Source organism: Aquarana catesbeiana, linkage group LG02, assembly GCF_042186555.1.
Source record: "Aquarana catesbeiana isolate 2022-GZ linkage group LG02, ASM4218655v1, whole genome shotgun sequence".
NCBI classification, from domain to species: Eukaryota; Metazoa; Chordata; class Amphibia; order Anura; family Ranidae; genus Aquarana; species Aquarana catesbeiana.
The window spans coordinates 201,947,097-201,969,101 of record NC_133325.1 but is presented as its reverse complement, the minus strand read 5'-3'; the positions used below and the strand labels follow the sequence as shown (position 1 = coordinate 201,969,101).

The window sequence follows — 22,005 nt, the reverse complement described above, 5'->3', positions numbered from 1 at the left end:
ATTCCTTTCCTAAATCCTCCCATCCATAGTTCAGTGAGCTTGCTTGTATTTTGTAATGCTTACTTGTCCATGGCAGTGTTTGATCCATAAGCATCTGACATTTTCAGAAATAAAACATTCCATTTAACAAAATTATTTTTTTATCATCACATAGTTGTATTGAAATTTCTGTAGCAATCGGATGTTGTGATTAAGAAAAGCTTTAATTTACAATGCTTGATATGTCCCTTGTACAGAAATTCAGCATGACACTACTCCCCCTAAAACACTTTATATGAACATTTCAGTGACACACTGTGTGAAGGCATCCATTACTTGGATTACCTGCAAAGTAAATCCATTCACTAGAAACTGATGACGGCTCTTATGCCAAAGAGTTTAGAGTACTAGTAAAATCTAGAGGGCCTAGAGTGTGCAATAGTCATTCGGTGTACTTAATGGCTGCTTAAATAACATATCAGTGGCAAGTGCACTTTAACCACTTGCCGACCGCAGCACGCCGACGTACGTCCCTACTTTGGGGAAGGATATCGTTGTTATGGCAGCAGCTAGCTGCCATAACCCCGGTATCCTTGTGTTGGGCCGGCGGTCGGCTACAAGATAAAAGTTGTCTCTGCAGCGGATTTGTCGCAAGATCACTTTTATCGGTGGCAGGAGAGGGCCCTCCCGCCGCGATCCAGTGCCCTCCGCCGCTTACCGGAGCCATCGGCAGTGGCGGAGGCGATGGCGTCTGTCCCCTGGGCTGACATGGAGACGAGTGAGGGGAAGATGGCCCCCACCCATTTCCATGACACTGCAGGGTGGAAGCGACGTCAAAACATCACTTCCGCCCATACGTCTTAATGGGACATTTTTCTGTTATTTTTTTCAAATGACAAATTTTTTTTTTTTTTAATTGCATTTAAGTCCAAATATGAGATCTGAGGACTTTTTGACCCCAGATCTCATATTTAAGAGGACCTGTCATGCTTTTTTTCTATTACAAGGCATGTTTACATGTAAAAATCAATAAAATAAAAAAGAAGAAAAACATTTTTTTTTTTAAAACGCCCCATCCCCGACGAGTTTGCGCGCAGAAGCGAACGCATACGTGAATAGTGCCTGCATATGAAAACGGTGGTCAAACCATACACGTGAGGTATCGCCGCGATCGGTAGAGCGAGAGCAATAATTCTAGCCCTAGACCTCCTCTGTAACACAAAACATGCAACCTGTAGAATTTTTTAAACGTCGCCTATGGAGATTTTTGAGGGTAAAAGTTTGACGCCATTCCACGAGCAGGCGTGATTTTGAAGCGTGACATGTTGGGTATCAATTTACTCAGCGTAACATTATCTTTCACAATATAAAAAAAATTGGGCTAACTTTTACTGTTTTATTTTTTTATTAAAAAAAAAAAAAGGATTTTTTTTTTCAAAAAAAATTGCGCCGCTGCAGAAATACGGTGTGAAAAAAAGTATTGCAATGACCGCCATTTTATTCTCTAGGGTGTTAGAACCCCCAAACATATTTTTTTTCTAAGTAATTTTCTAACAAAAAAAAAAACTGTTGTAAACATGTAAACACCATCTCAAAACGAGGCTGGTCTTTAAGTGGTTAAAAGGTTTATCTAGCAATTTGCAGATTGCCATTGCTTTCTCCTATGTTGATTTGTTAAAAGGTTTAAATAGTTATTAAAAACCTTTTCATGATGCAGCAAATATATTTTAATTCTTCCTGATTCTGGTACCTTTTTCTCAATGAGAATGTAAAATAGTTTTTAAAAATAGGTTTATATATTTAATAAAAATAGGTTTAGTAGGTAAATACACTCACAGTGTGATTTGGGATCAAGCCTGCATGGGTTACCCCCACAGCAAGCAGCTTGCTAGGGTGAATACGTGAAGGAGGGGAGGAGCCAGGAGCACTGGTGGGGGATCCGAGAAAAGAAGGATCGGGGCTGCTCAGTGCAAAACCATTGCACAGAGCAGGTAAGCATGACATCTATTTTAGAAAAAAAAATCTTTTAATATCACTTTAATGCTTAAAGGGTTAAATCACCATTTTTTTTTTTAGAAATGTTCTAGTGAAAAACTTTAAGCCAGTCTAATCACCACCATCCTTGATATGATCCAGGATAGATGGATCGTTGAGGAGACCAAAGAAATGAGCTAAGCAAGTCATATGTCTCTCGCTCTTCTTATGTTGGCAGCACTGAGGTCACAGGAGGTAGGAGAGTTTATTGTGTACTCATTTACATACAGCGACATCTGGGGCCCATTTACGCCCTTTCCCCACTCCTCCAGTGCAGGCATGCTTGCTGGGAACATTTCATTAGGGGAAATGTAGTTTCATACCAGGCATTCAACTACAGTGCGTGATCATGTGTCCATAGATAGACAAACAGTATCTTTTGAAATCAATCAGGACTCAATTGCATTATGTCATAATAGAGGGGTAAGTAAATGCTTTCAGGAATGTGACTATGCACATGTTTTGTATTCATACTAGGTTTAATTGCTGCAGAGGTTTTGTTGTGTGTGTTTGTTTTTTTTTGTTTTTTGTTTTTTTTTTAGACTATCAAAGGTGAACTAACCCTTTAATCCATTTGTGTTTAGTTCTGTTGGAAAGGATGGATTCCAGTCAGCGGATTCTGTGACGAGCCAACAAACCAGTGCTAGCGTTGGTGATGACAGCACAGGAAGCTGGTCCAATCTGAGCTTTGAGGATGAACACCAAGATGAAAACAGCAGTTTCCTTCACCTCAGCGACAGGTAAATAGAATGTACTATATGTATTTAGATGGCTAGATGATTTTAATTATTTAGAATAAAACATTGTTGGGATTATAAACAGGTAAAAGTACCTAGTGTCTGTAATTTTTTTTTTTTTTGGCCGTTTGTACCTTATTTCTATAGCCTGGTATCTCCTGCAGTACACTGGCTGCAAAATGTTTGTATTTGCATTTACACCAAAGAACAAAGCCAGAAGCTGTATTATGTAGCTGTGTTTCAAAGTTAGTTTACTCTATTTGTTAAAGTCTCAAAGTACAGCTGCAATAAATATATGGGTGGCCATGGCTGGCTACCTTTTTTTTAGAAAATTGGTCAACTCACTTTTTCAGCCGGGCCTCGAGTCCCCTGCGGCCATTTTCTGGTGGACTACACACAGTTTCACTACAGCATTTTCTCTTTTTGCGAAGGGCTCCATTTTACAAACTCTCTATTTGGGGATCAACTTTCCTGAGATCCTTGGCTGGCGCTCTCACATTTTAAACTGCAAAATATTACTAAAAACTGTTTAAGCTAGTCTATTTTGTTCTTCAGGCTTCTAAGTTGACGATGGTCAATTATTCATTCGCAAAAAATTTTACTGTCTTTCACTAACAGCCATAAAAAAAAATTCTCCATATCTTGGACCCTTGGATCAACTATCGTCACCCAAATATTACGGTTTACACTTTGTCCATGTCGTGCTGCACATGGGTAGTAACTGGGTTCTCCTGCATTAAGCCTTCCCTTCTATCCCACCTCCTCCTTGCCCCCTAACATTCTTTTCTCCACATCCTCCTTTGGGTCTCATGCACACTGGCTGTTTTCTAAACTCTCCTAGAAACCTTCCTCCTGGCGGCAGCGTTTCGGCAAAAAAAAAGAAAAAAACCCTGACTCTTGTAAAAGTGTGTAACGCGTTTATCTGTGTTTTCAATTACACATAAATGACACGTGTTGTTTGTATTCTACCTGGTTTATTGATTGAGAATTGTTTTCACATACTGGTACATGAACATTTGTACCATTTGCTGTAAATTCTTATGTAAAATCAATAAACATATTGAAATGAGAAGATGCTAGTTGCCTGATTGTGTCTGGCTTTATGCTTCAATCACAAACTTGCAACACGCATGTGGTAAATTAAAGCCAGAGGAAACGCAGAATTCCTCATCTCTAAATTTTGTCCTGAGTCAGTGACTCAAAGCATCATTCTATTAGCCAGGGAATTTGCAATTTAATTCCTTTGACATATACCAATTTAATACTTTGTCCACCAGGCTGAATTATTTCTGCAGCCTAGATTTAATTTTTTTTTTTTTTTTTGGAAACCTTTTTTCTTAGAAAATGTTATTATTATAGTATATTGCTCAGGCCAGTATATTTAAATTCATCTTGTACAGTAGTGCTGGGCACTGCATTACTCTCCCAGCTGTGATGGAAGTGCAGTTTGCAGTATGTCATGCTGGCTGTTTTACTACCAGCAACAGATCTAGAGGCACTCATTGCCTGGTTCTGCACTTCAGAGTTGGAAGCTTGTTATTGCTTTTATTTTTTGGAACTACATTTTTGCAATAACATATTCATTACGAGGCATTTATTTTACAATCTGCCTAGACCTGTACATAAATACTTACCTTTTATAGGGTAAATCTACCCTATAAATCTATTAAAAAAAAAAAAAGTATAATTACCACAGAATGCTTTTTGTAATTAATTCTTAAAGCCCAATTGAACTTTCAGTTTAAATTGTCTAAATACATTCCAAGTGTATCAAAACAGAATGTGTGCAAAGTCTAAGGTGCCTTTCACACGGACGGCTATTCTGACGCAGTTAAAAGCATGTTTTTTTTCTGTGAAATTCAAGACACCATGCAGTGCGATTAGCTGCGGTTTGCCATTTCCATAGCAACCCAAAAGGGTACTGACTCATATTGAATGGGGATCCGACTTGGATCCCTGCCAATACCAGGCACTGTGTTTGGTATGAATCTTGAGGGGGAACTCCATGCCAAATTTTAAATAAAACACCAACATGGGTTCCCCTCCAAGAGCATACCAGGCCCTTTGGTCTGGTATGGATTCCAAGGGGCACCCCCTACGCCAAAAAAACGCCCTGGGGGTCCCCCCAAAATCCATACCAGACCCTTATCCGAGCACGCAGCTCGGTCGGTCAGGAAAGGGGGTGGGGACGAGCGAGTGCCCCCCCTCCTGAACCGTGCCAGGCCGCATGCCCTCAACATGGGGGGTTGGTGCTTTGGGGCAAGGGGGTGCCCTGCGGGCCCCCCACCCCAAAGCACCTCGTCCCCATGTTGATGAGGACAAGGACCTCTTCCCGACAACCCTGGCCGTTGGTTATCAGGGTCTGCGGGCGGGGGGCTTATTGGAATCCGGGAGCCCCCTTTAATAAAGGGGCCCCCAGATCCCGGCCCCCCCACTCTATGTGAATGAGTATGGGGTACATTGTACCCCTACCCATTCACCTGGACTAAAAAAGTGTCAATAAAAAAACACACTACACGGGTTTTTAAAGTAATTTATTAGGCAGCTCCGGGCGTCTTCTTCCGACTTCGGGGGTATTCTGCCGACTTCGTGGGTCTCTCAGGCCTCTTCTCCCTCTCTCCGGTGTCGTCTCCGCCCTCTCTGGTTCTTCTCGGGTGCCTTCTTCATTCTGCCGGGCTCCTCCGCTATCTTCTGCTCTTTTGACGCTCTTTTGCTAGCGGAGGAGCCCGGTCTTCTGTAGGTTACGGACCTCGCTCACGGCATTACAGTGAGAGGGAGCGTTGTGTCAACATCTCAGGAAGAGAAGAGGAAAGAAGACGTCTCAGAAGACCGGGCTCCTCCACTAGCAAAAGAGCTGCCTCATAAATTACTTTAAAAACCTGTGTAGTGTGTTTTTTTTATTGACACTTTTTTTCCCCAGGTGAATAGGTAGGGGTATGATGTACCCCATACTCATTCACATAGGGTGGGGGGCCGGGATCTGGGGGCCCCCTTATTAAAGGGGGCTCCCGGATTCCGATAAGCCTCCCGCCCGCAGACCCCGACAACCAACAGCCAGGGTTGTCGGGAAGAGGCCCTTGTCCTCATCAACATGGGGACGAGGTGCTTTGGGGTGGTGCAAAGCGCCAACCCCCCTTGTTGAGGGCATGCGGCCTGGTACGGTTCAGGAGGGGGGGGATCGCTCGCTCATCCCCACCCCCTTTCCTGACCGACTGGGCTGCGTGCTCGGATAAGGGTCTGGTATGGATTTTGGAGGTGAACCCCATGCCGTTTTTTCGGCATAGGGGGTTCCCCTTAAAATCAATACCAGACCGAAGGGCCTGGTATGCTCTTGGAGGGGAACCCATGCCGGTTTTTTATTTAAAAATTGGCGTGGAGTTCCCCCTTCAAGATTCATACCAAACAGTGCCAGGCATTGGCGGGGATCCTAGTCGGATCCCCGTGCTTGTCGCTCATTGGGAAAGGAAAAAGCAGCTCGGTGCTGTTATCCGCAGCTGACACAGTGCACTGCGATTACCTGCGGTTATGTGCGGATCGCTGCGTTAAATCACTCCTGGACGCAGTCAATTCTATTTTTTTCTATCCGCACCAAACTGCATGTAATCAAAACGCAGCTAAACGCAGTGTGTGACTGGGGCCATAGGAAAGAATTGTGTGCTTTTTGCTGCGGTAGAAAACTAGAAAATCCGCAGCTTAAAGCACCATTCTATCTGTCCGTGTGAAAGGGGCCTAATGGCAAGAGACCTCTGCAGCATGCAGGCTTTTCTACCCAAGCTATGGCTGTTTAAAAAAAAAAAAAAACAGACTTTGCAGGCTTTTGGTTTGATGCACTTGAATGTATTTAATTGATTTAAACTGAAAGTGCAGTTGGCCTTTAATTAAATTAGCTTTCTATTCCAGTCAGCAGCTATCATTTTCTAAAACTGGCAAAATTATGCACATACAATTTCATTATATAGGATTTGTATGGGCCTGGCTTTGTACTAAATGCTGAACTTGGCCATAAATGTCTCTTCCTGTGTGATTGGCTTACTTTTTTTTCCCCAGTGTTATAATGCTTGGACTGACCATGTGACAATAGCAGGAAGACTCTACTACTTAGGAAGCAGAAAATGATTGGAGTCCATTTGAGTCTCAGTTAGGACTCCAGTACTGCAGTAAAGTTCTTGCAAGATATCCAACTGATTGGGGAGGATTGTTTGTTTTTTTTTTTTCTTTCGATGAACCTGGCTGTACAGTTTAAGTAGGGCAGTACAAAGAGATGTTGATGTTTACATTCACTTTACTGGAAAAAAATCGGCTGAGATGAGTTCAGATTGATTGCTGTGGTTACTGAACCTTTCATACGCCCTCTCTCCACTTTCCTCTGCTTTGTTATACCTGACAGATTTGTTTATGGCTTGTCTTGGTAAAACTATAAAAAACTGTTTTTTTCATTTATGAACAACTACATTTATGTAGTTATTTCTGCATCATATTCAGGCTATGAAACTGGGATAACGGTGAAATAAATATCCTCTGCTATATCAGTTTTACCACACATCTGATTTATACAAAGTGTGGACAAAATATTAGAAATTGATTGCTGTATATGTGTCTTCTATGAAAGTGGATTTTCTACCCTTAAAGTGATACTAAACACAGTTTTCTTTTTTTTTCATATTTCAAACAAAATTTAATTTTAGAAAAACATGACATGTTTAGAATATGCATACACATACAAAGAATAAAGGTAGTATACAGAATATGCAATGATATTGAGTAACACTTGCAACAGGTTCATGTCAAAGAGGTTTTGAATCCCTTAATGGTACATCAAGGAAACCCCCTCCAGGGTGAGTAAACTGTTATGTTTTACCGTAGTTCCGGGATAGAATCCCATAGCAAGGAAACCACAGTAGTAGTTCTAGAGTCAGTAGAAAACTACCCAATTTCTCAGAGAATTAAAAAGAACAGATAGGAAAAGACGAGAAGGGGATAGGGGGAGAGGAGGAAGTGTGTGGGGAGGGGTGGAATGTATAAACTCCAAGTCAGGTTATCAAGATACATGGCGGGATCTTCAATCATCAGGAATCACTTCAACGAGAGCCTTCCCTTCCTCAGAATAAATTAACATGTTCCACAGTGTCCAGGTGTGCGTGTAGGTCTCTAGTTTCTGCCTAGAGGTCAAAACCAAGTCCTCCATCCTGTTTTGTTCCTTGACCTTCCTCAGCCACAGCCCAATCGTCACAGGCTGTGTCTGTTTCCAGGTGAGTGGAATGCAAGGCTTGGCCGCATTCAGGAGGTGTCAAATTATTGATTTCTTGTAAACCTTGGCGGGAATAGTAGAGGCGTGTAATAAGAAAAAAACTGGATCCTCTGGGATCTTGCGATCCATGAATTTTTGAATAATCACACGTACTTCCTTCCAAAAATCGCCTAATTTTAGTGCAGGACCGGAAATTATATAGCAATGTCCCCTGCTCCTCTTGACATCTCCAATACAGAGCAGTGGTGGTCGGGGAGTATTTGTAAAGGAGGGATGGGGTACACTACCACCATAAGAATATAAGAATCTTGAAACTGGTTTCCTGCACTTTCGTGCAGATTGAGGATTTCAAGGCAAATCGGGTTATATTGGTTCGTTGCATCTTCGTAAATGTTCTACCTAGGTCTGTTTCATATTTTGCCAAGTAGAGAGGCAGGAAGTCTTCGGGAGGAGAAAGAGGTTGTACATTGTGGATAGAACATGAGGAAATGCGCCACTTTTGAGCAATACTCCAGTAGTGTGGTCAGGTCATGGCAATAAGTTTCAGGGGTAGGGAGGGTCTGTAGGAAGTGTAGTAGTAGTTGTGAAGCTCTCCAGATATCCAGTTGGAAGGAACGATCTCGATCCATCAGGCCTGTATTGAAGGCCAGGCTCCCATTATTGCAAATTGGGATACTTGATAAAGTCCTGCCTCAATTAACGTCTTAAAAGAACCCATACGGAGGCCTGGAGAGAAACAGGGTTTACCAAGTATAGGGGACAATGGAGACTCTAGGGAGGACAAACACACACTGTTTAATTTCAATTCTCCCACCTATTTCTGTATGCGGATGATGGCACTGTAATTATTTTAATAAAGAAAAAAAAAAAAAAAATCTTTTTCCTAATTGATATACAGCTGTCACATGACCCAGATCTTTCCCAGTCTGTCTGCAGGGAAACATAAGCAGGAGGAGCTTCTAGTCCTATGCTGCTGATCACATGTTCAAAAAAACAAAAAGGCTCCATGCACACTGAAGGTCATAAAGGGCCATTTTTGGGAGTTTGGGCGTTTTTTTTTTTTTTTTTTGTTTTTGTTTTTTAACAGCCCATAAACTCCCCTCTGTTATTCTATGTGTCCACACATGAACTTTTTTTGATGTTTATCAGCAGTGGAATTTATGGGCTGTTTTCTGAACGCCATAAAATCGCGTTCAGGAGTTGTCTTTATGACCACAAAAATCATCAAACGCCGATAAACGTCGATAAACGCTCAAAAACGTGTCTCGCCAGCGTTTTTAACGTTTTTGAGCCATTGAAAAAAAAAAAAAGGCGGAAAAAACTAATAAACGCTATTGCTATAATGTTAAAAAAAAAAAGTTGAAAGACTCACTGCAAAGCTACTGGCGTTTTTATAACGTTATTTTAACATCCAGTGTGCATAGAGCAAAAGCCTTTGGAATAGAGTAAAAATAAAACAATGTATATAAACTGTTTTGAATTATCATACAAATATATATGAGGGAGGTGAAGCTCCAATTCTACATGTAATATTCAGCCCTATTGTGTTTAGCTAGTTAGTGGGCAGGTCTGGACTGGGACAAAAAATAGGCCTGGGCATTTTAGACTGAGCAGCCCATGACATATTTACCAGCCCCCTCCCTGCTCTCCATCCTGACTGAGGTGACGGGGGGCTGCTTGAGAGCACATGGGGGCAAAGAGCACAAGGGGAGCTGGATAGCGAGGGGGGAGAGCACTTGGTGGAGCCTCATCTGATTTGTTGTTTCTGACCCGGTGGCTGAAATGAACGAGCGACCCGGGCTCGAGCAGCCCAGCTGCCTTGGGCTTTAAAAGGTCATATGGCCAGTCTTGGAGGAGGAAGGAGGGAGTGGCTGATCATTTACCACTGTGCATACGCCCACATGTGTCTCTCTATAGCAGTGGTTCTCAACTCCTGTCCTCAGGACCCACTAACAGGCCAGGTTTGCAAGATAACTGAAATACATCACAGGTGATATAATTTGCTGCTCAGTGATTGCAGTATTGTAGTCTGCATCTCCCCAAGGTAATACTTAAAATCTGGCCTGTTGGTGGGTCCTGAGGACTGGAGTTGAGAACCACTGCTCTATAGTCACATGGGCTGCTCCGATGAGATAGGGAGGAAATGCTCAGAATAGAAACACTGAAAACTGAGCATGTGCAGAGTTGCCTCACAGCTGCAGAATCCCGAACTGAATTAGGAATATGAACATAGGGTGGATATAGAGCAACAGGATCAACCAGGTTTTACAGAATACAGAAAACAAATCTTATAGTGACTAAGTATGAACAGCATGTAATACAGCATTCATTGATTGATTGTTTTTATTTATGATGTGAGTTTAGTGACATTGTAAAGAGTTCTTTGAGGTACCAAAATATTGATTCTCTAGTCAAATTTTGAATTTATATTAGATGTTTAAACATAAAATAAAGCTGCTAAAAAGCGTAAAATACAGCTGGATAGGCCTGGAAGTGCCTGCACATACTAGTAGCATCTTTATTTGCTTCCTGCATATTGGTTGTGCTGAACCAGAAAAAGTATGGCCCTTCCTTGTTGTGATGGATCTCACGCGTCCCATCTCTGCTCCTATGCATTCATTTTGGTCAGTTATGGAAGCCTAATATTGTGATGGACCAATAGTAATGTACGTGTGGTGGGTGAGTGGCTGGGAAGGAGGGTGTCAGCCGAACTCCTACACTGCCCAGATGTATTTGGGCATGCTTGAGCGAATAAAGCTGCTGCAGTTTTGTGCTGGAATGTCCAGGTCACTTTTCACTTACTTTTGCGAAATATTTACTTGATTTGCACTAATGAAGGTATGCTGGCTCTTCAGACCTATAAAAGTGGTGTCATTACATTTTGACATGTTATTTTCAAAGCAGTCTGGGGAAATTAAGTTTAAAGGAGTTCCACATACTTGGTGCCCAATCTACAAGTGTATTGCTCCAAAAAGCTACAAAAGGATGGTGCCTATGTCTTACACAGACAGAATGGAGTAGATTTACTAAAACTGGAGAGTGCAAAATCTGGTGCAGCTCTGTATAGAAATCAATCAGCTTCCAGGTTTTTTATTTTTTTGTCAAAGCTTAATTCAGGGCTCGACAAACCCCAGGTCGCATTGGCGCCTGGAATTAGTGACCTGGCCCCTGGGCTAGACTGCGGGAGGTGTCTTTTCCCTATACGTCCCCCTGCTGGGTTTGCGGACTAAGATGCTGCACCAGCTGGTGATTGAGGCTGCGCCTTTGCGGCCTACTGGAGCGAGATACAGCGCTTGCTCTGTTGACTGAGGGAATTGCCCTTGCATTGCTTAAACTGGCAAGTGAACTGGAGGCCTCTTCTGGTGGCTGGGACTGCTTCAGTTCCATTTACACACACCCGCCCCCACCATACACACACACACACACACACACACGCGGAAACCGTTTTCTTGTCATTTATTTCCTTATTTATTTTTCATTAAAATGAATTCTCATAATTTTTCATTCTCTTCAGTTTTGCACTCTCACCCTGCCATGCCACAGCCACATAGCCAAAGGCCCCTTTTACACAGGCTGTCTGATCAGGTCAGCCTGTCAGTTTTTCAGGCAGACCTGATCGGACCCTCCAGTCTCCTCTATGGAGCGGCAGATGTCAGCAGACACATGTCAGGATCAGATGGAAGCGGACAGGCATCTTTTCTATTCGATTGCCCCATAGAGGAGAGTGGGATTGTGTCTGCATGGTGAAGCAGACACAGACCTGTCATACACCTGCTCAGTGGGGATTAGGGAGAGATTCCCTGCTAAACAAGCTGATTCTGCTTAGTGGAGGCGTCTGTGTGAAAGGGGCCTAAAGTGGCATGAGTCACTGGATCTGTTATTGCCCTACCTTGCTGCACTGTCCTTGTGAGCCGCTGCTAATCACACCATCAAGCCTAGTACACATGAACCGAATGCTGGGCGACATTGGCTGGTTCAATAAAGACTGGCCGACATTCGGCCCGTGTGTATGGCAGTGGACGAGCATGCTGGAAAACCAGCAGCCAATTGCTGAGAGTGCTGACCGGAGTGTTCTGGTGGGGGGGCCGTCCCCCTGTTAGAACACAACAGCTCAAGGGGAAAGGAACATTTTATTGAGGTATTGTTGCATTGCGCCTTTTTTACTTGTTTAATATTAAGGTGCTTTTGAACTGTTGGCAAAGCAGGTCAAACACAGCCTTTTCTTGTCAAAGGTTGCATTTTTCCATTTGCATCTTCGTGAGAATGCTGAAGTATTTCAAGTAGGACTAAAACTAATGGAAGGCAAACCATACCCTTAAATAGATGTGAGTCAGTAATATAATATTTGGTGTTTCCTTTATTTTGTTAACCCTGTATATTGGTGTAGTATTAGCTCTATTTCCTAACTTTTGAGATTTTTGAATATTGTCTTTTTCTGGTAGTAATGGTAACAGCAGTAGCTGGAGCAGTCTGGGATTGGAGGGAGACATGTGTGAAGAAAATGTATCCTTCCCACCATCAGACAGGTTGGTTTAGCTAGAGGTTTTTGCATGACAATTATCTAGTCACTCTTCCGTTGTGCATTAAAAGGTTTACTGGGTTCTTCATAATTCTGCATGTTTTAACTAAAAACGTGATTGCTACATCCTCTGCTTTCTGCAGCCTTTATTTCACAGCATGCCTTAATTCTGTCTCATAGACTGTAGCTATGGTGTTATTTGTAGTGCAAATTTATGCTATAGTCCAGTGGTCTCCAAACTGCGGCCCTTTGCTTACCATTATCTGGCACTTGGGGCACTATTCTCCCACTGATTTCTCTCATTGACACCAACAATGGGCCTCTCAATGATAGGGCACTATTCCTCCACCTTGTACCAAATGTAGTGATGTTTACTCCCACTGATGCCAGGAAAAATTTCCACTCCTGCTGGCCACTGTCCAGCCCATCTAAAGTCTGAAGGACAATGAACTGGCCCTTTTTTTAGAAAGTATGGAGACTCCTGCTATAGTCCATTGTTTCAGCTGTCATTTTCAACCAAATGTTAAAAATGGCAGTTTTAATTCTGTTAGTGGATTAGACGCAGCTCTGTATATATTTTTTTCAAGATGGAAAATGCAGAGCAAATTTGGCCATCCAAGCAAAATTTAGAATATTTGATGTTAAAGCAGTGGTGAATTTCGTGTCCCTACTGTAACTGCGATAGATACAAGTAGCACAATAACTCTTATCGTGTGTGTTTTTTTTGTTTATTAAAATTCTTTAATAGTAAATCCAAGTACAATAATCTAGTCATAATGAAGGCAGTAAACTACTAAAATTGTGTATGCATAGCCTTCGCTTGTTGAAAAAGTTTCTTACCCCAATATACTATGCAGTAGGATCATATTTACAATGGGAAGTTACAATAGGCAGTGTTTGGATGAATAATACTGATTCAAACACAATAATAACAATAACAGAAGACAGATGATCTGAAAATCCCAACAAAACTTCTCTTGGTTCTACAATTTGTGTGCAGTGTTTCTCTTTCTGTGGAATAATTAATGTCTGAGATACTACAGCAGTGGAAGAGACTAACCTTGTCCATCCCTTGCATACATCACGTTAAAGGATCAGATTCTAATCCATTTAGCTTGTATATTTGTATGCTCATACGTTTTCCTGCATGAATAATCTATAATTTTATATCCAAACCTTTTTTATTTTTGAAAAAAAAGAAAAGAAAAAATATTTAAATAAATCGGTGTATAATTTTTACACTACTTTTTTTTTTTTTTTCTATAAAATATAGTGATGGGGCAGAAGAAAAAGATGAAGAACCCAAAGTAACAACAGAAGGTACCGTGTCATCATTGTATTTACCATTTATGTCTATATTCATCCGTTGCTGTGAATTACTTAAGGACTGGAAGGATTTACCCACTTCCTGACCAGGCCATTTTCTGCAATATGATACTGCCTTATTTTAGCTGACAATTGCGCGGTCGTGTGACTCTGTACCCAAATAAAATTGTCCTTTTTTTTCCCCCACAAATTGAGCTTTCTTTTGGTGGTATTTGATCACCTCTGCGGTTTTATTTTTTTTCGCTATAAACAAAGATTTTTGGGGAAAAAAAACACATTTTTTACTTTCTGCTATAAAATCTACCCATTAAAAAAATTTTAAAAATCTAATTTCTTCGTCAATTTAGGCTAATATGTATTCTTCTACATATTTTTGGTTAAAAAAAAAAAACAAAAAAAAAACCTGGACACCTAGCTGACATTTTTTACCCTTTTTGGGGAACCAGTGACATTATTACAGTGATCAGTACTAAAAATATGCACTGCCATTGTACTAATTCCACTGGCAGGGAAGGGGTTAACATCAGGGGTGATTAAGGGGTAATTGTGTTCCCTCAGTGTGTTTCTAACTGGTGGAGGGGGGGGGCTGCCCGGGACAACGCACAGATCCGTCTTCCTGCATATGCAGGAAGACTAGATCCTGTGTCATCCCGTCAGAACGGAGATCTGCCTTTGTTTATTTCGGAAGATCCCTGTTCTGTCTCTGAGGGGAACGATTGCGGGCGGACACAGAGTCCACCTCACCCGCTGATTGGCTCCCGCGCTGGCCAATTGGCGTGCACCCACAGAACCTTGTGCACAAACAGACGTACACCTACGCCAATTCACGCAGCCGAGCCAGCTTGCCGCAGTATAACTGCGTCGGCTGGTCGGCAAGAGGTTAAAGTCAAAGGTGAAGGTAGATCATTGTGGTACAAATTTTGAGGAGGAAATGTCTGCCATATACCTCCAGTCCCAGAAGGAAGCAAAATGGGGAAACCTCATTCACCTCACACTAGTTCACCAAAACTTATGTGGTGCCTTTACCCATACATTCCTCTCTCCTGCATTCACTCCCTCCCTTACATTAGCAAAAAGAAAAAAAAAATATGAAAAGATACAACTAACACTGTTAACATTTTAAGAATACTTTTTTCTCCTCTCGCCTTTCAGGACAGCACCTTGGAGAGAGCGCAGCTCTACCTCTTGACAGGAAACACTGCGTGACAACGCCCCTTTAAAAAGCAGCTGCTTCCACCATGCCGTCACTTTTTAGTGTTTCCTCCGCCATGGTGGAAGCACTGCTTGGGGAACCAGAGGGGCTGCGCTCTCTCCAAGGAGAGGGTTTTGGCAGGACCTCCACGTTTGGGTACTCAGACCAGCCCAGCTCCTTGCCGCACGTGAGGGGGGTGCTCCGGTGTCCCTTCCTTCTCCGGCTCACAGGAGTAATGGTCTGCCTAAAGTTTTCCACCTGGGGTGTTCGGGGGGCCACGGTTGTGCTCAGTAAGAGCGTCCATGCCAGGCCTCTGCATGGCGGCGCCGAATCCCGGACAGCGGATGATGCCAGTCCCGGTGGGCGGAGACTTCCGGCGGGGCGTAGCAGCGATTGGTTCCTGCTGCTGGAACGCAGGAGGAAGGGGCGGGTCCTCTGGCCTGGACTTCCTTTTGTTTGGCACATGGAGCCTTGTACACAGTGCAGCGGCTGCGGATTTCATTATGGAGACAGCGGAATCGTCAGCAGCAATTGCGGATGCAGGCTCCCAGGTAGGAAAGGTGCGGTGGCACCTCTTTCCTTTTATGTCACTGGGTGTTTTTATCTTTATATGGTTCAAAGTCTGCTGCTGTCTGCTATGGGGTAAAATTTTTCCATTAGCAGTTCAGCAAAGGAGTGAGACTCTGGGCACTTAGAGTGTTGGCTGGGGGTACTACTTTTCTCTGAGGCCTTAGTTCTAAGGACCTGGCTTTTTCTTGTTTCTCTGTTTCAGAAAGCTACTGCCAAATCAGAGAGAACAGGGAGAAAGTGCCCCTCATGCAAACATCCTTTAAGGGACTCTTGGCCCAAACCACTGTGCAAATCCTGCATTGCGGATTTAGTAAAAGAAGAGTCCTCACAAGAGTGCAAAGAACTCTTATCTTCTGTGAGGAAAGAATTAGCAGAGGCCCTAGGGATAGTGCGTTTCCTTGTGAAACACGGCCAGAGTTCTCACTCCAGTTTCCCTCAGTCCACTTCCAGACAGGTGGAAAGTGAGTCGGAGGAGGAAAGGGAAAGCATTCCACCCTCAACCATTGATTCTGAGGAGGAGGAGGTGGAAGAAGAGACAAGATCATCTAGACATAAGCTTTCACTTGAGGAGGTGGATGAATTACTCAAGGCAATTTATACTACCCTGGAGATCCAGGAAGAAAAAGCCCAGCTGTCCGTGCATGACAAGATGTACCTGGGGCTGGAGGAAATTAGACACAGGGTGTTCCCTGTGCATAAAGTGTTAACAGACACTATTAAAAAGGAATGGAAGGATCCAGAGAAAGGACAGTTCTTTTCTAAAGCCCTCAAAAGGAGGTTTCCTTTTGAGGAGAATGAGGAACTGTTGTGGAATAAAGAACCAAAGATAGATGCTGCTTTTTCTCAAGTATCTAGGAAACCTATTTTAGCTTTTGAGGACATGGGTATTCTCAAAGATGCTATGGATAAGAGGGCAGATGGGCTACTGAAGAAAGCCTGGGACTCCTCTCTAGCTAATCTTAAGCCAGCAATGGCGGCTACAGTTGTGGCTAGGAATTTGGAGTGTTGGTTAGATCAACTTAAAAATCATGTAGTTGCAGGTACCTCCAGAAAAGACTTGTTGGAGTCCTTCCCTACCCTGCTTAAGGTGGTAAAATATATGGCAGATGCCTCTGCAGAATCTATCAGGATGTCAGCCAGGTCCTCTGCGCTTGTTAACTCAGCAAGAAGAGCACTCTGGCTAAAGACCTGGTCAGGGGATTCAGCTTCTAAAGTAAAACTGTGTGGAATTCCCTTTTCAGGAGACCTGATGTTCGGGCCAGAACTGGAGACTGTCCTTGACAGGACAGCAGATAAGAAGAAAGCTTTCCCACAGAAGAAGAAAATGGTACAGCAGAGGAAAAATTTTCGTCCTTTTCGACAAGCCGATAAGGAAAAGGACCAGACACAGAAGAGACCCTGGTCTTCTCAGAGAGGAAGAGGTGGGGTACTCTTTAGAACCCCAGAACAATCCCCTAAAAAACAATGACCATCTAGTAGGGGGGAGACTACAGGACTTCTTACCAATTTGGGAAAAAACAACAAAGAGTCCTTTTGTTCTGGGGTTAATCAAAAAGGGTTATCAATTGGAATTCTCACAAAGCCCCCCAAATCGTTTTTACATCACAAACCTACCAAAGGATCGGGAAAAGGCTCTGGCCATGAAGTCTCTGTTACAGGAACTGATGCAACAGAAGGTCATTTCCCAGGTTCCGAAAGATCAAGAGGGGAAGGGGTTTTACTCCCACATTTTTCTGGTCAAAAAGCCATCAGGAAAGTTCCGCCTGATTCTCAATTTGAAGGTTCTAAATCAATCCATAAAATACAAAAAATTCAGGATGGATACGATTTTCTCAGTGAGGAACTTGCTAACCCCCAAATGTCATATGGCTTCCATCGATTTGAGAGATGCCTATCTCCATATACCAATAGCGCATCACAAAGATTCCTGCATCTCGCAGTCAATCTGGGGGTGGGGGGGAGATTTGGCACCTGCAGTTTCAGGCTCTGCCTTTCAGACTTTCCTCCTCTCCCAGGGTATTCACAAAGGTGATGGCGGAATCTTTGGAGCCCCTGAGGCTGAAGGGGTTTTCAATAGTACTCTGTTTGGACGACCTGCTACTGTTTGCCGACTCAAAGGGTCAAGTAGAGGTCAACCTACAGACAGTTCAAACACATCTAAAAAGTTTAGGATGGCTTCTCAATCTTCAGAAGTCAAACTTAATACCATCTCAAAGGGTAAGGTTTCTGGGGTACGAAATAGACTCGATAGAACAGAGAATTTTTCTACCCCAGGAGAAGATAGAGAAGATGCAGTTGACCCTGAAAACACTTCAATCCAACGCAGAGATCTCTGTAAGACAAGCCATGTCTGCTCTGGGACTGTTGACAGCGGCAATTCCTTCGGTACAGTGGGCCAGGTTGCATGCCCGTTCTCTGCAATCAGATATTCTGATGAACTGGTCATACCAGGAACCTCTGGAGAAGAAATTCAACATGGGGGCAAGAGCAAAAAGATCGCTCTGGTGGTGGAGGAACCAAGGAAACATTTCGAAAGGGCTTCCTTGGGCCTTTCCGGTAACCAGAAGGCTGACTACAGATGCCAGCGCATGGGGATGGGGAGCTCATCTGGAAGAAAAAGCAATTCAGGGAGTTTGGTCCAAACCAGAGGCGAGAAGATCTTCAAATTGGAGAGAGTTAAAGGCTGTTCACCTAAGCCTCCTCTCCTTCCGGGAATTTCTAGTGAATCAACATGTCCAAATATTGTCAGACAATGATGGCAGTATTATATTTAACAAAGCAAGGGGGCACAAAAAGCAGAACCCTAATGGGGCTAGCTCATCAGATCCTAAGATGGGCAGAGAACAATGTGGCCTGTCTATCAGCAGTCCATCTGAAGGTGACGGAAAACACCTTAGCAGATCTCCTCAGCAGGAAAGAAATAAGGGAAGCAGAGTGGTCTCTCAATCAGGAATTATTCGAAACAATTTCCAGGAGTTGGGGTTATCCCCAGGTGGACCTCTTTGCAAAACAGGAAAATACAAAAATACCAGTCTTCTCTCTTCAGAGACAGGATCAATCTCTCGGAGTAGATGCGTTAGCTCACAAGTGGGACTTCCATCTGTCCTACGCTTTTCCCCCGTTTCAACTGATACCAAAGGTGTTAGCCAAATTCAGATTGGAGTCCACGGAGCTAATATTAATAGCTCCTTATTGGCCGAAAAGACCCTGGTTTTCAACCTTGATGAACCTCTCAGTGAAACCTGCTTGGAGATTACCAATCAGGCAGATCTGTTGAGTCAGGGCCAAATTCTCCATCCAGATCCAGCTTATCTCAAACTAACAGCTTGGTTTCTGAAGAACAAATCTTAAGACAGAAGGGTTTATCAGAGAAGCTTATTTCTACCCTTCTTGCAAGTAGAAAAAAAGTGACGAGAGACATTTACTTTAAAGTCTGGAAGATCTATAATTCTTGGTGTTCCTGTAAAAACTTTGATTTTCTTACCACATTTTCAGTTTTGGAATTTCTTCAAGAGGGATTGGAGAAGGGGTTAGCAGCAAGTACGCTCAAGACGCAGGTAGCTGCTTTATCAGTTTTTTTGGAAAGAACCCTGTCAGGTGAACCTTTTTAATAATCAGATTTTTTAGGGCAATGGCAAAAGTAAAGCCTAGACCTGTTGTTAGTTTTCCCAAATGGGATTTATCTTTAGTTCTTCAGGGACTGACTAAGGCACCGTTTGAACCCATAGAAGAGGCATCATTAAGTTTTTTGACGTTAAAGACTATTTTACTGGTAGCAGTAACTTCCGCACGTAGAATTAGTGAGTTACAAGCCCTTTCAATTAAAGAGCCCTTTATGAGATGTCTACAGGATAGGGCAGTCTTAAGGACAGATCCAGCATTTCTACCAAAGGTGGCTTCAGTTTTTCACCATACACAGGAAATCATTCTCCCTACTTTTTGTCCTTTACCTTCGGGGGCAGGAGAAGAAGCTTTCCATACTCTTGATGTCAGGAGGTGTCTGCTTAAATATCTGGAAAGAACAAAGGAAATCAGAAAGTTATCTTCACTCTTTGTTTTAATGGAAGGTACTCACAAAGGAGGTAAAGCTTCCAAGAGCACCCTCGGAAGATGGTTAAAGCAAGCCATTAAAGAGGCGTACAAATCTTTTGGGTCTGGAACCTCCGGAAGGGGTATTACCTCCTTCTACTCGAGCAGTGGCGGCATCATGGGCAGAAAGGGGCATCTCCTGAGCAAATCTGCAAGGCTGCCACATGGTCCAGTTTTTTGACCTTCATACAGCTTGGATCTACTATCAGCCTCAGACCAATCATTTGGTAGGAAGGTTTTGCAGGCAGTAGTCCCACCCTGAAGTAAGTTTCTCGGTTATCCTCTCCAAGGTGCTGTCCTGAAAGGCGAAGGGAGAAAACCTTAGTTAGACTTACCGGTGACGGTATTTCTACGAGCCTTTCAGGACAGCAGCCTACTTCCCTCCCTTGGTTATCATATGTAAAGTATAATTATAGGACCTGGTAATTGTCTGATTATATTTTCCAGCATGTCGGAGGATTTCTCGGTAACAACTGACGGCATGGTGGAAGCAGCTGCTTTTTAAAGGGGCGTTGTCACACAATGTTTCCTGTCAAGAGGTGGAGCTGCGCTCTCTCCAAGGTGCTGTCTTGAAAGGCTCGTAGAAATACCGTCACCGATAGGTCTAACTAAGGTTTTTTTTTACTTAGTAAATCTTGCGGGACTCTGTGCATGTGCGCAGCATCTTGCAAGCGGCCATCTCAGGAGCTGTTTGTGAGATCAGACACCCACAGAGATCCGTGGTGTGTCTGTGCAGGTTTGGGGGATCTGGAGCATGCACAGACATGCCTCAGAGGTCTTTGCTAGCTTCCGTAAACTTTGCAGACTCACAACATGGTGACAAAGTGCTCAAAAATAGTAAATGATACAGTCCTCTAGTGAATAAGTCCCATTCATTAAATGCAAAGTTCTCTTGCCAAAACAAAAACTTGTTATTCTCTAGACAAGAGGACTGTAGCATTTATTATTTTTGAGCATGTTTTCATTATGAATGAGATTGATTAATTTTATAAGAGGATTGGATGATTGGTTTGTTTTTGTTTTGTTTTTTCTTTCATTTTAAATGAGTGTTATTTTTTTTTTATGAAAGGTTGTGCATAGTGAAGTTGTTTTTATCATACTTTTAAAATTAGATTAACCAAAAAACATGCTCCTTTTGCATCTACTAAACAATTATTGTTGTACAGGATTCATATAGCGCCGAGAGTTTATGCAGTGCTTTACAACATAAGGGCAGACAGTACAATTACAATACAATTTAATACAGTAGGAATCAGAGAGCTCTGCTTGATTAGAGCTTTTACAATCTAAGAGGGAGTGTCAAGAGATACAAAAGTTTGGGGGATGGGCTGATAGAGAAAATAAATTTACAATTGTTAGTGTGGTAGGATAGGATTCTCTGAATACCTTGCTTTGTGCACTGGTCCGAATCATTTATTGGAGGTGGGATTATGGTGTGGGGCTGTTTTTCAGGGGTTGGGCTTGGCCCCTTATTTCCGGAGAAGGGAACTCTTAAAGGGGCTGTAAAGACAGAAGCTTTTTTATGTTAATAATGCATTCTATGCATTAAAATAAAAAGCCTTCTGTGTACAGCAGCCCCCTCAGCCCTCCTAATTCTTACCTGAGCTCCATCTCTGTCCAGCTATGTCCACGAGGCTCTTCCCTCCTGATTGGCTGAGACACAGCAGCAGCACCATTGGCTCCCACGGCTGTCTATCGAAGTCAGTTAGCCAATCGGGAGAGAAGGGGCAGGGCCGAATGGCAGCTTTGTGTCTAATTGGACACCCAGAGCTGCTGCTTGGCTCGGGTCCCCCCATAGCAAGCTGCTTGCTGTGGGGGCACTCAACAGGAGGGAGGGGTCAGGAACGCCAGCAAAGAGGGACCCGAGAAGAAGAGGATCCAGGCCCTGTGCAAATCCACTGCAACAGAGGGGAGGTAAGTATAACATGTTTATTGTTTTTTGTTTTTGTTTAAACGAGACTTTACAATCACATTAAGGCATCAGCATACCAAGACATTTTAGACAATGTCATGCTCCCAACTTTGCAGATGGCCCCTTCCTATACCAATATGATTGCGCACCAGTGCACAAAACAGATCCATAAAGACATGGATGATCGAGTTTGGGGTGGAGGAACTTGACTGGCCTGCACAGAGTCCTGACCTCAACCTTATAGAACACCTTTAGGATGAATTAGAACAGAGACTATAAGCCAGGCCTTCCCATCAACATCAGCCTGACCTCACAAATGCACTTATAGACACACTCTTAAACCTTGTGGACTAACACTCGGATGCCATTAAAGCTCATGTAAAGGCAGTCGTCCCAATA

General features: G+C 43.0%; 1 protein-coding gene across 2 annotated transcripts in view; it reads left to right on the top strand.

Moving 5' to 3' along the window:
* The window catches only part of AKAP11 (A-kinase anchoring protein 11), a 129,483-nt gene that overhangs the window by 91,661 nt on the left and 15,817 nt on the right, over nt 1–22,005 (top strand). The window contains exons 8-10 of one of the 2 annotated variants that reach the window (XM_073614197.1): nt 2,598–2,753; nt 12,441–12,524; nt 13,791–13,837. In XM_073614197.1, coding sequence (XP_073470298.1) covers nt 2,598–2,753; nt 12,441–12,524; nt 13,791–13,837 — 287 coding nt within the window. The remainder of the gene's footprint in view (nt 1–2,597; nt 2,754–12,440; nt 12,525–13,790; nt 13,838–22,005) is intronic. The other variant, XM_073614198.1, reaches the window with a different exon arrangement.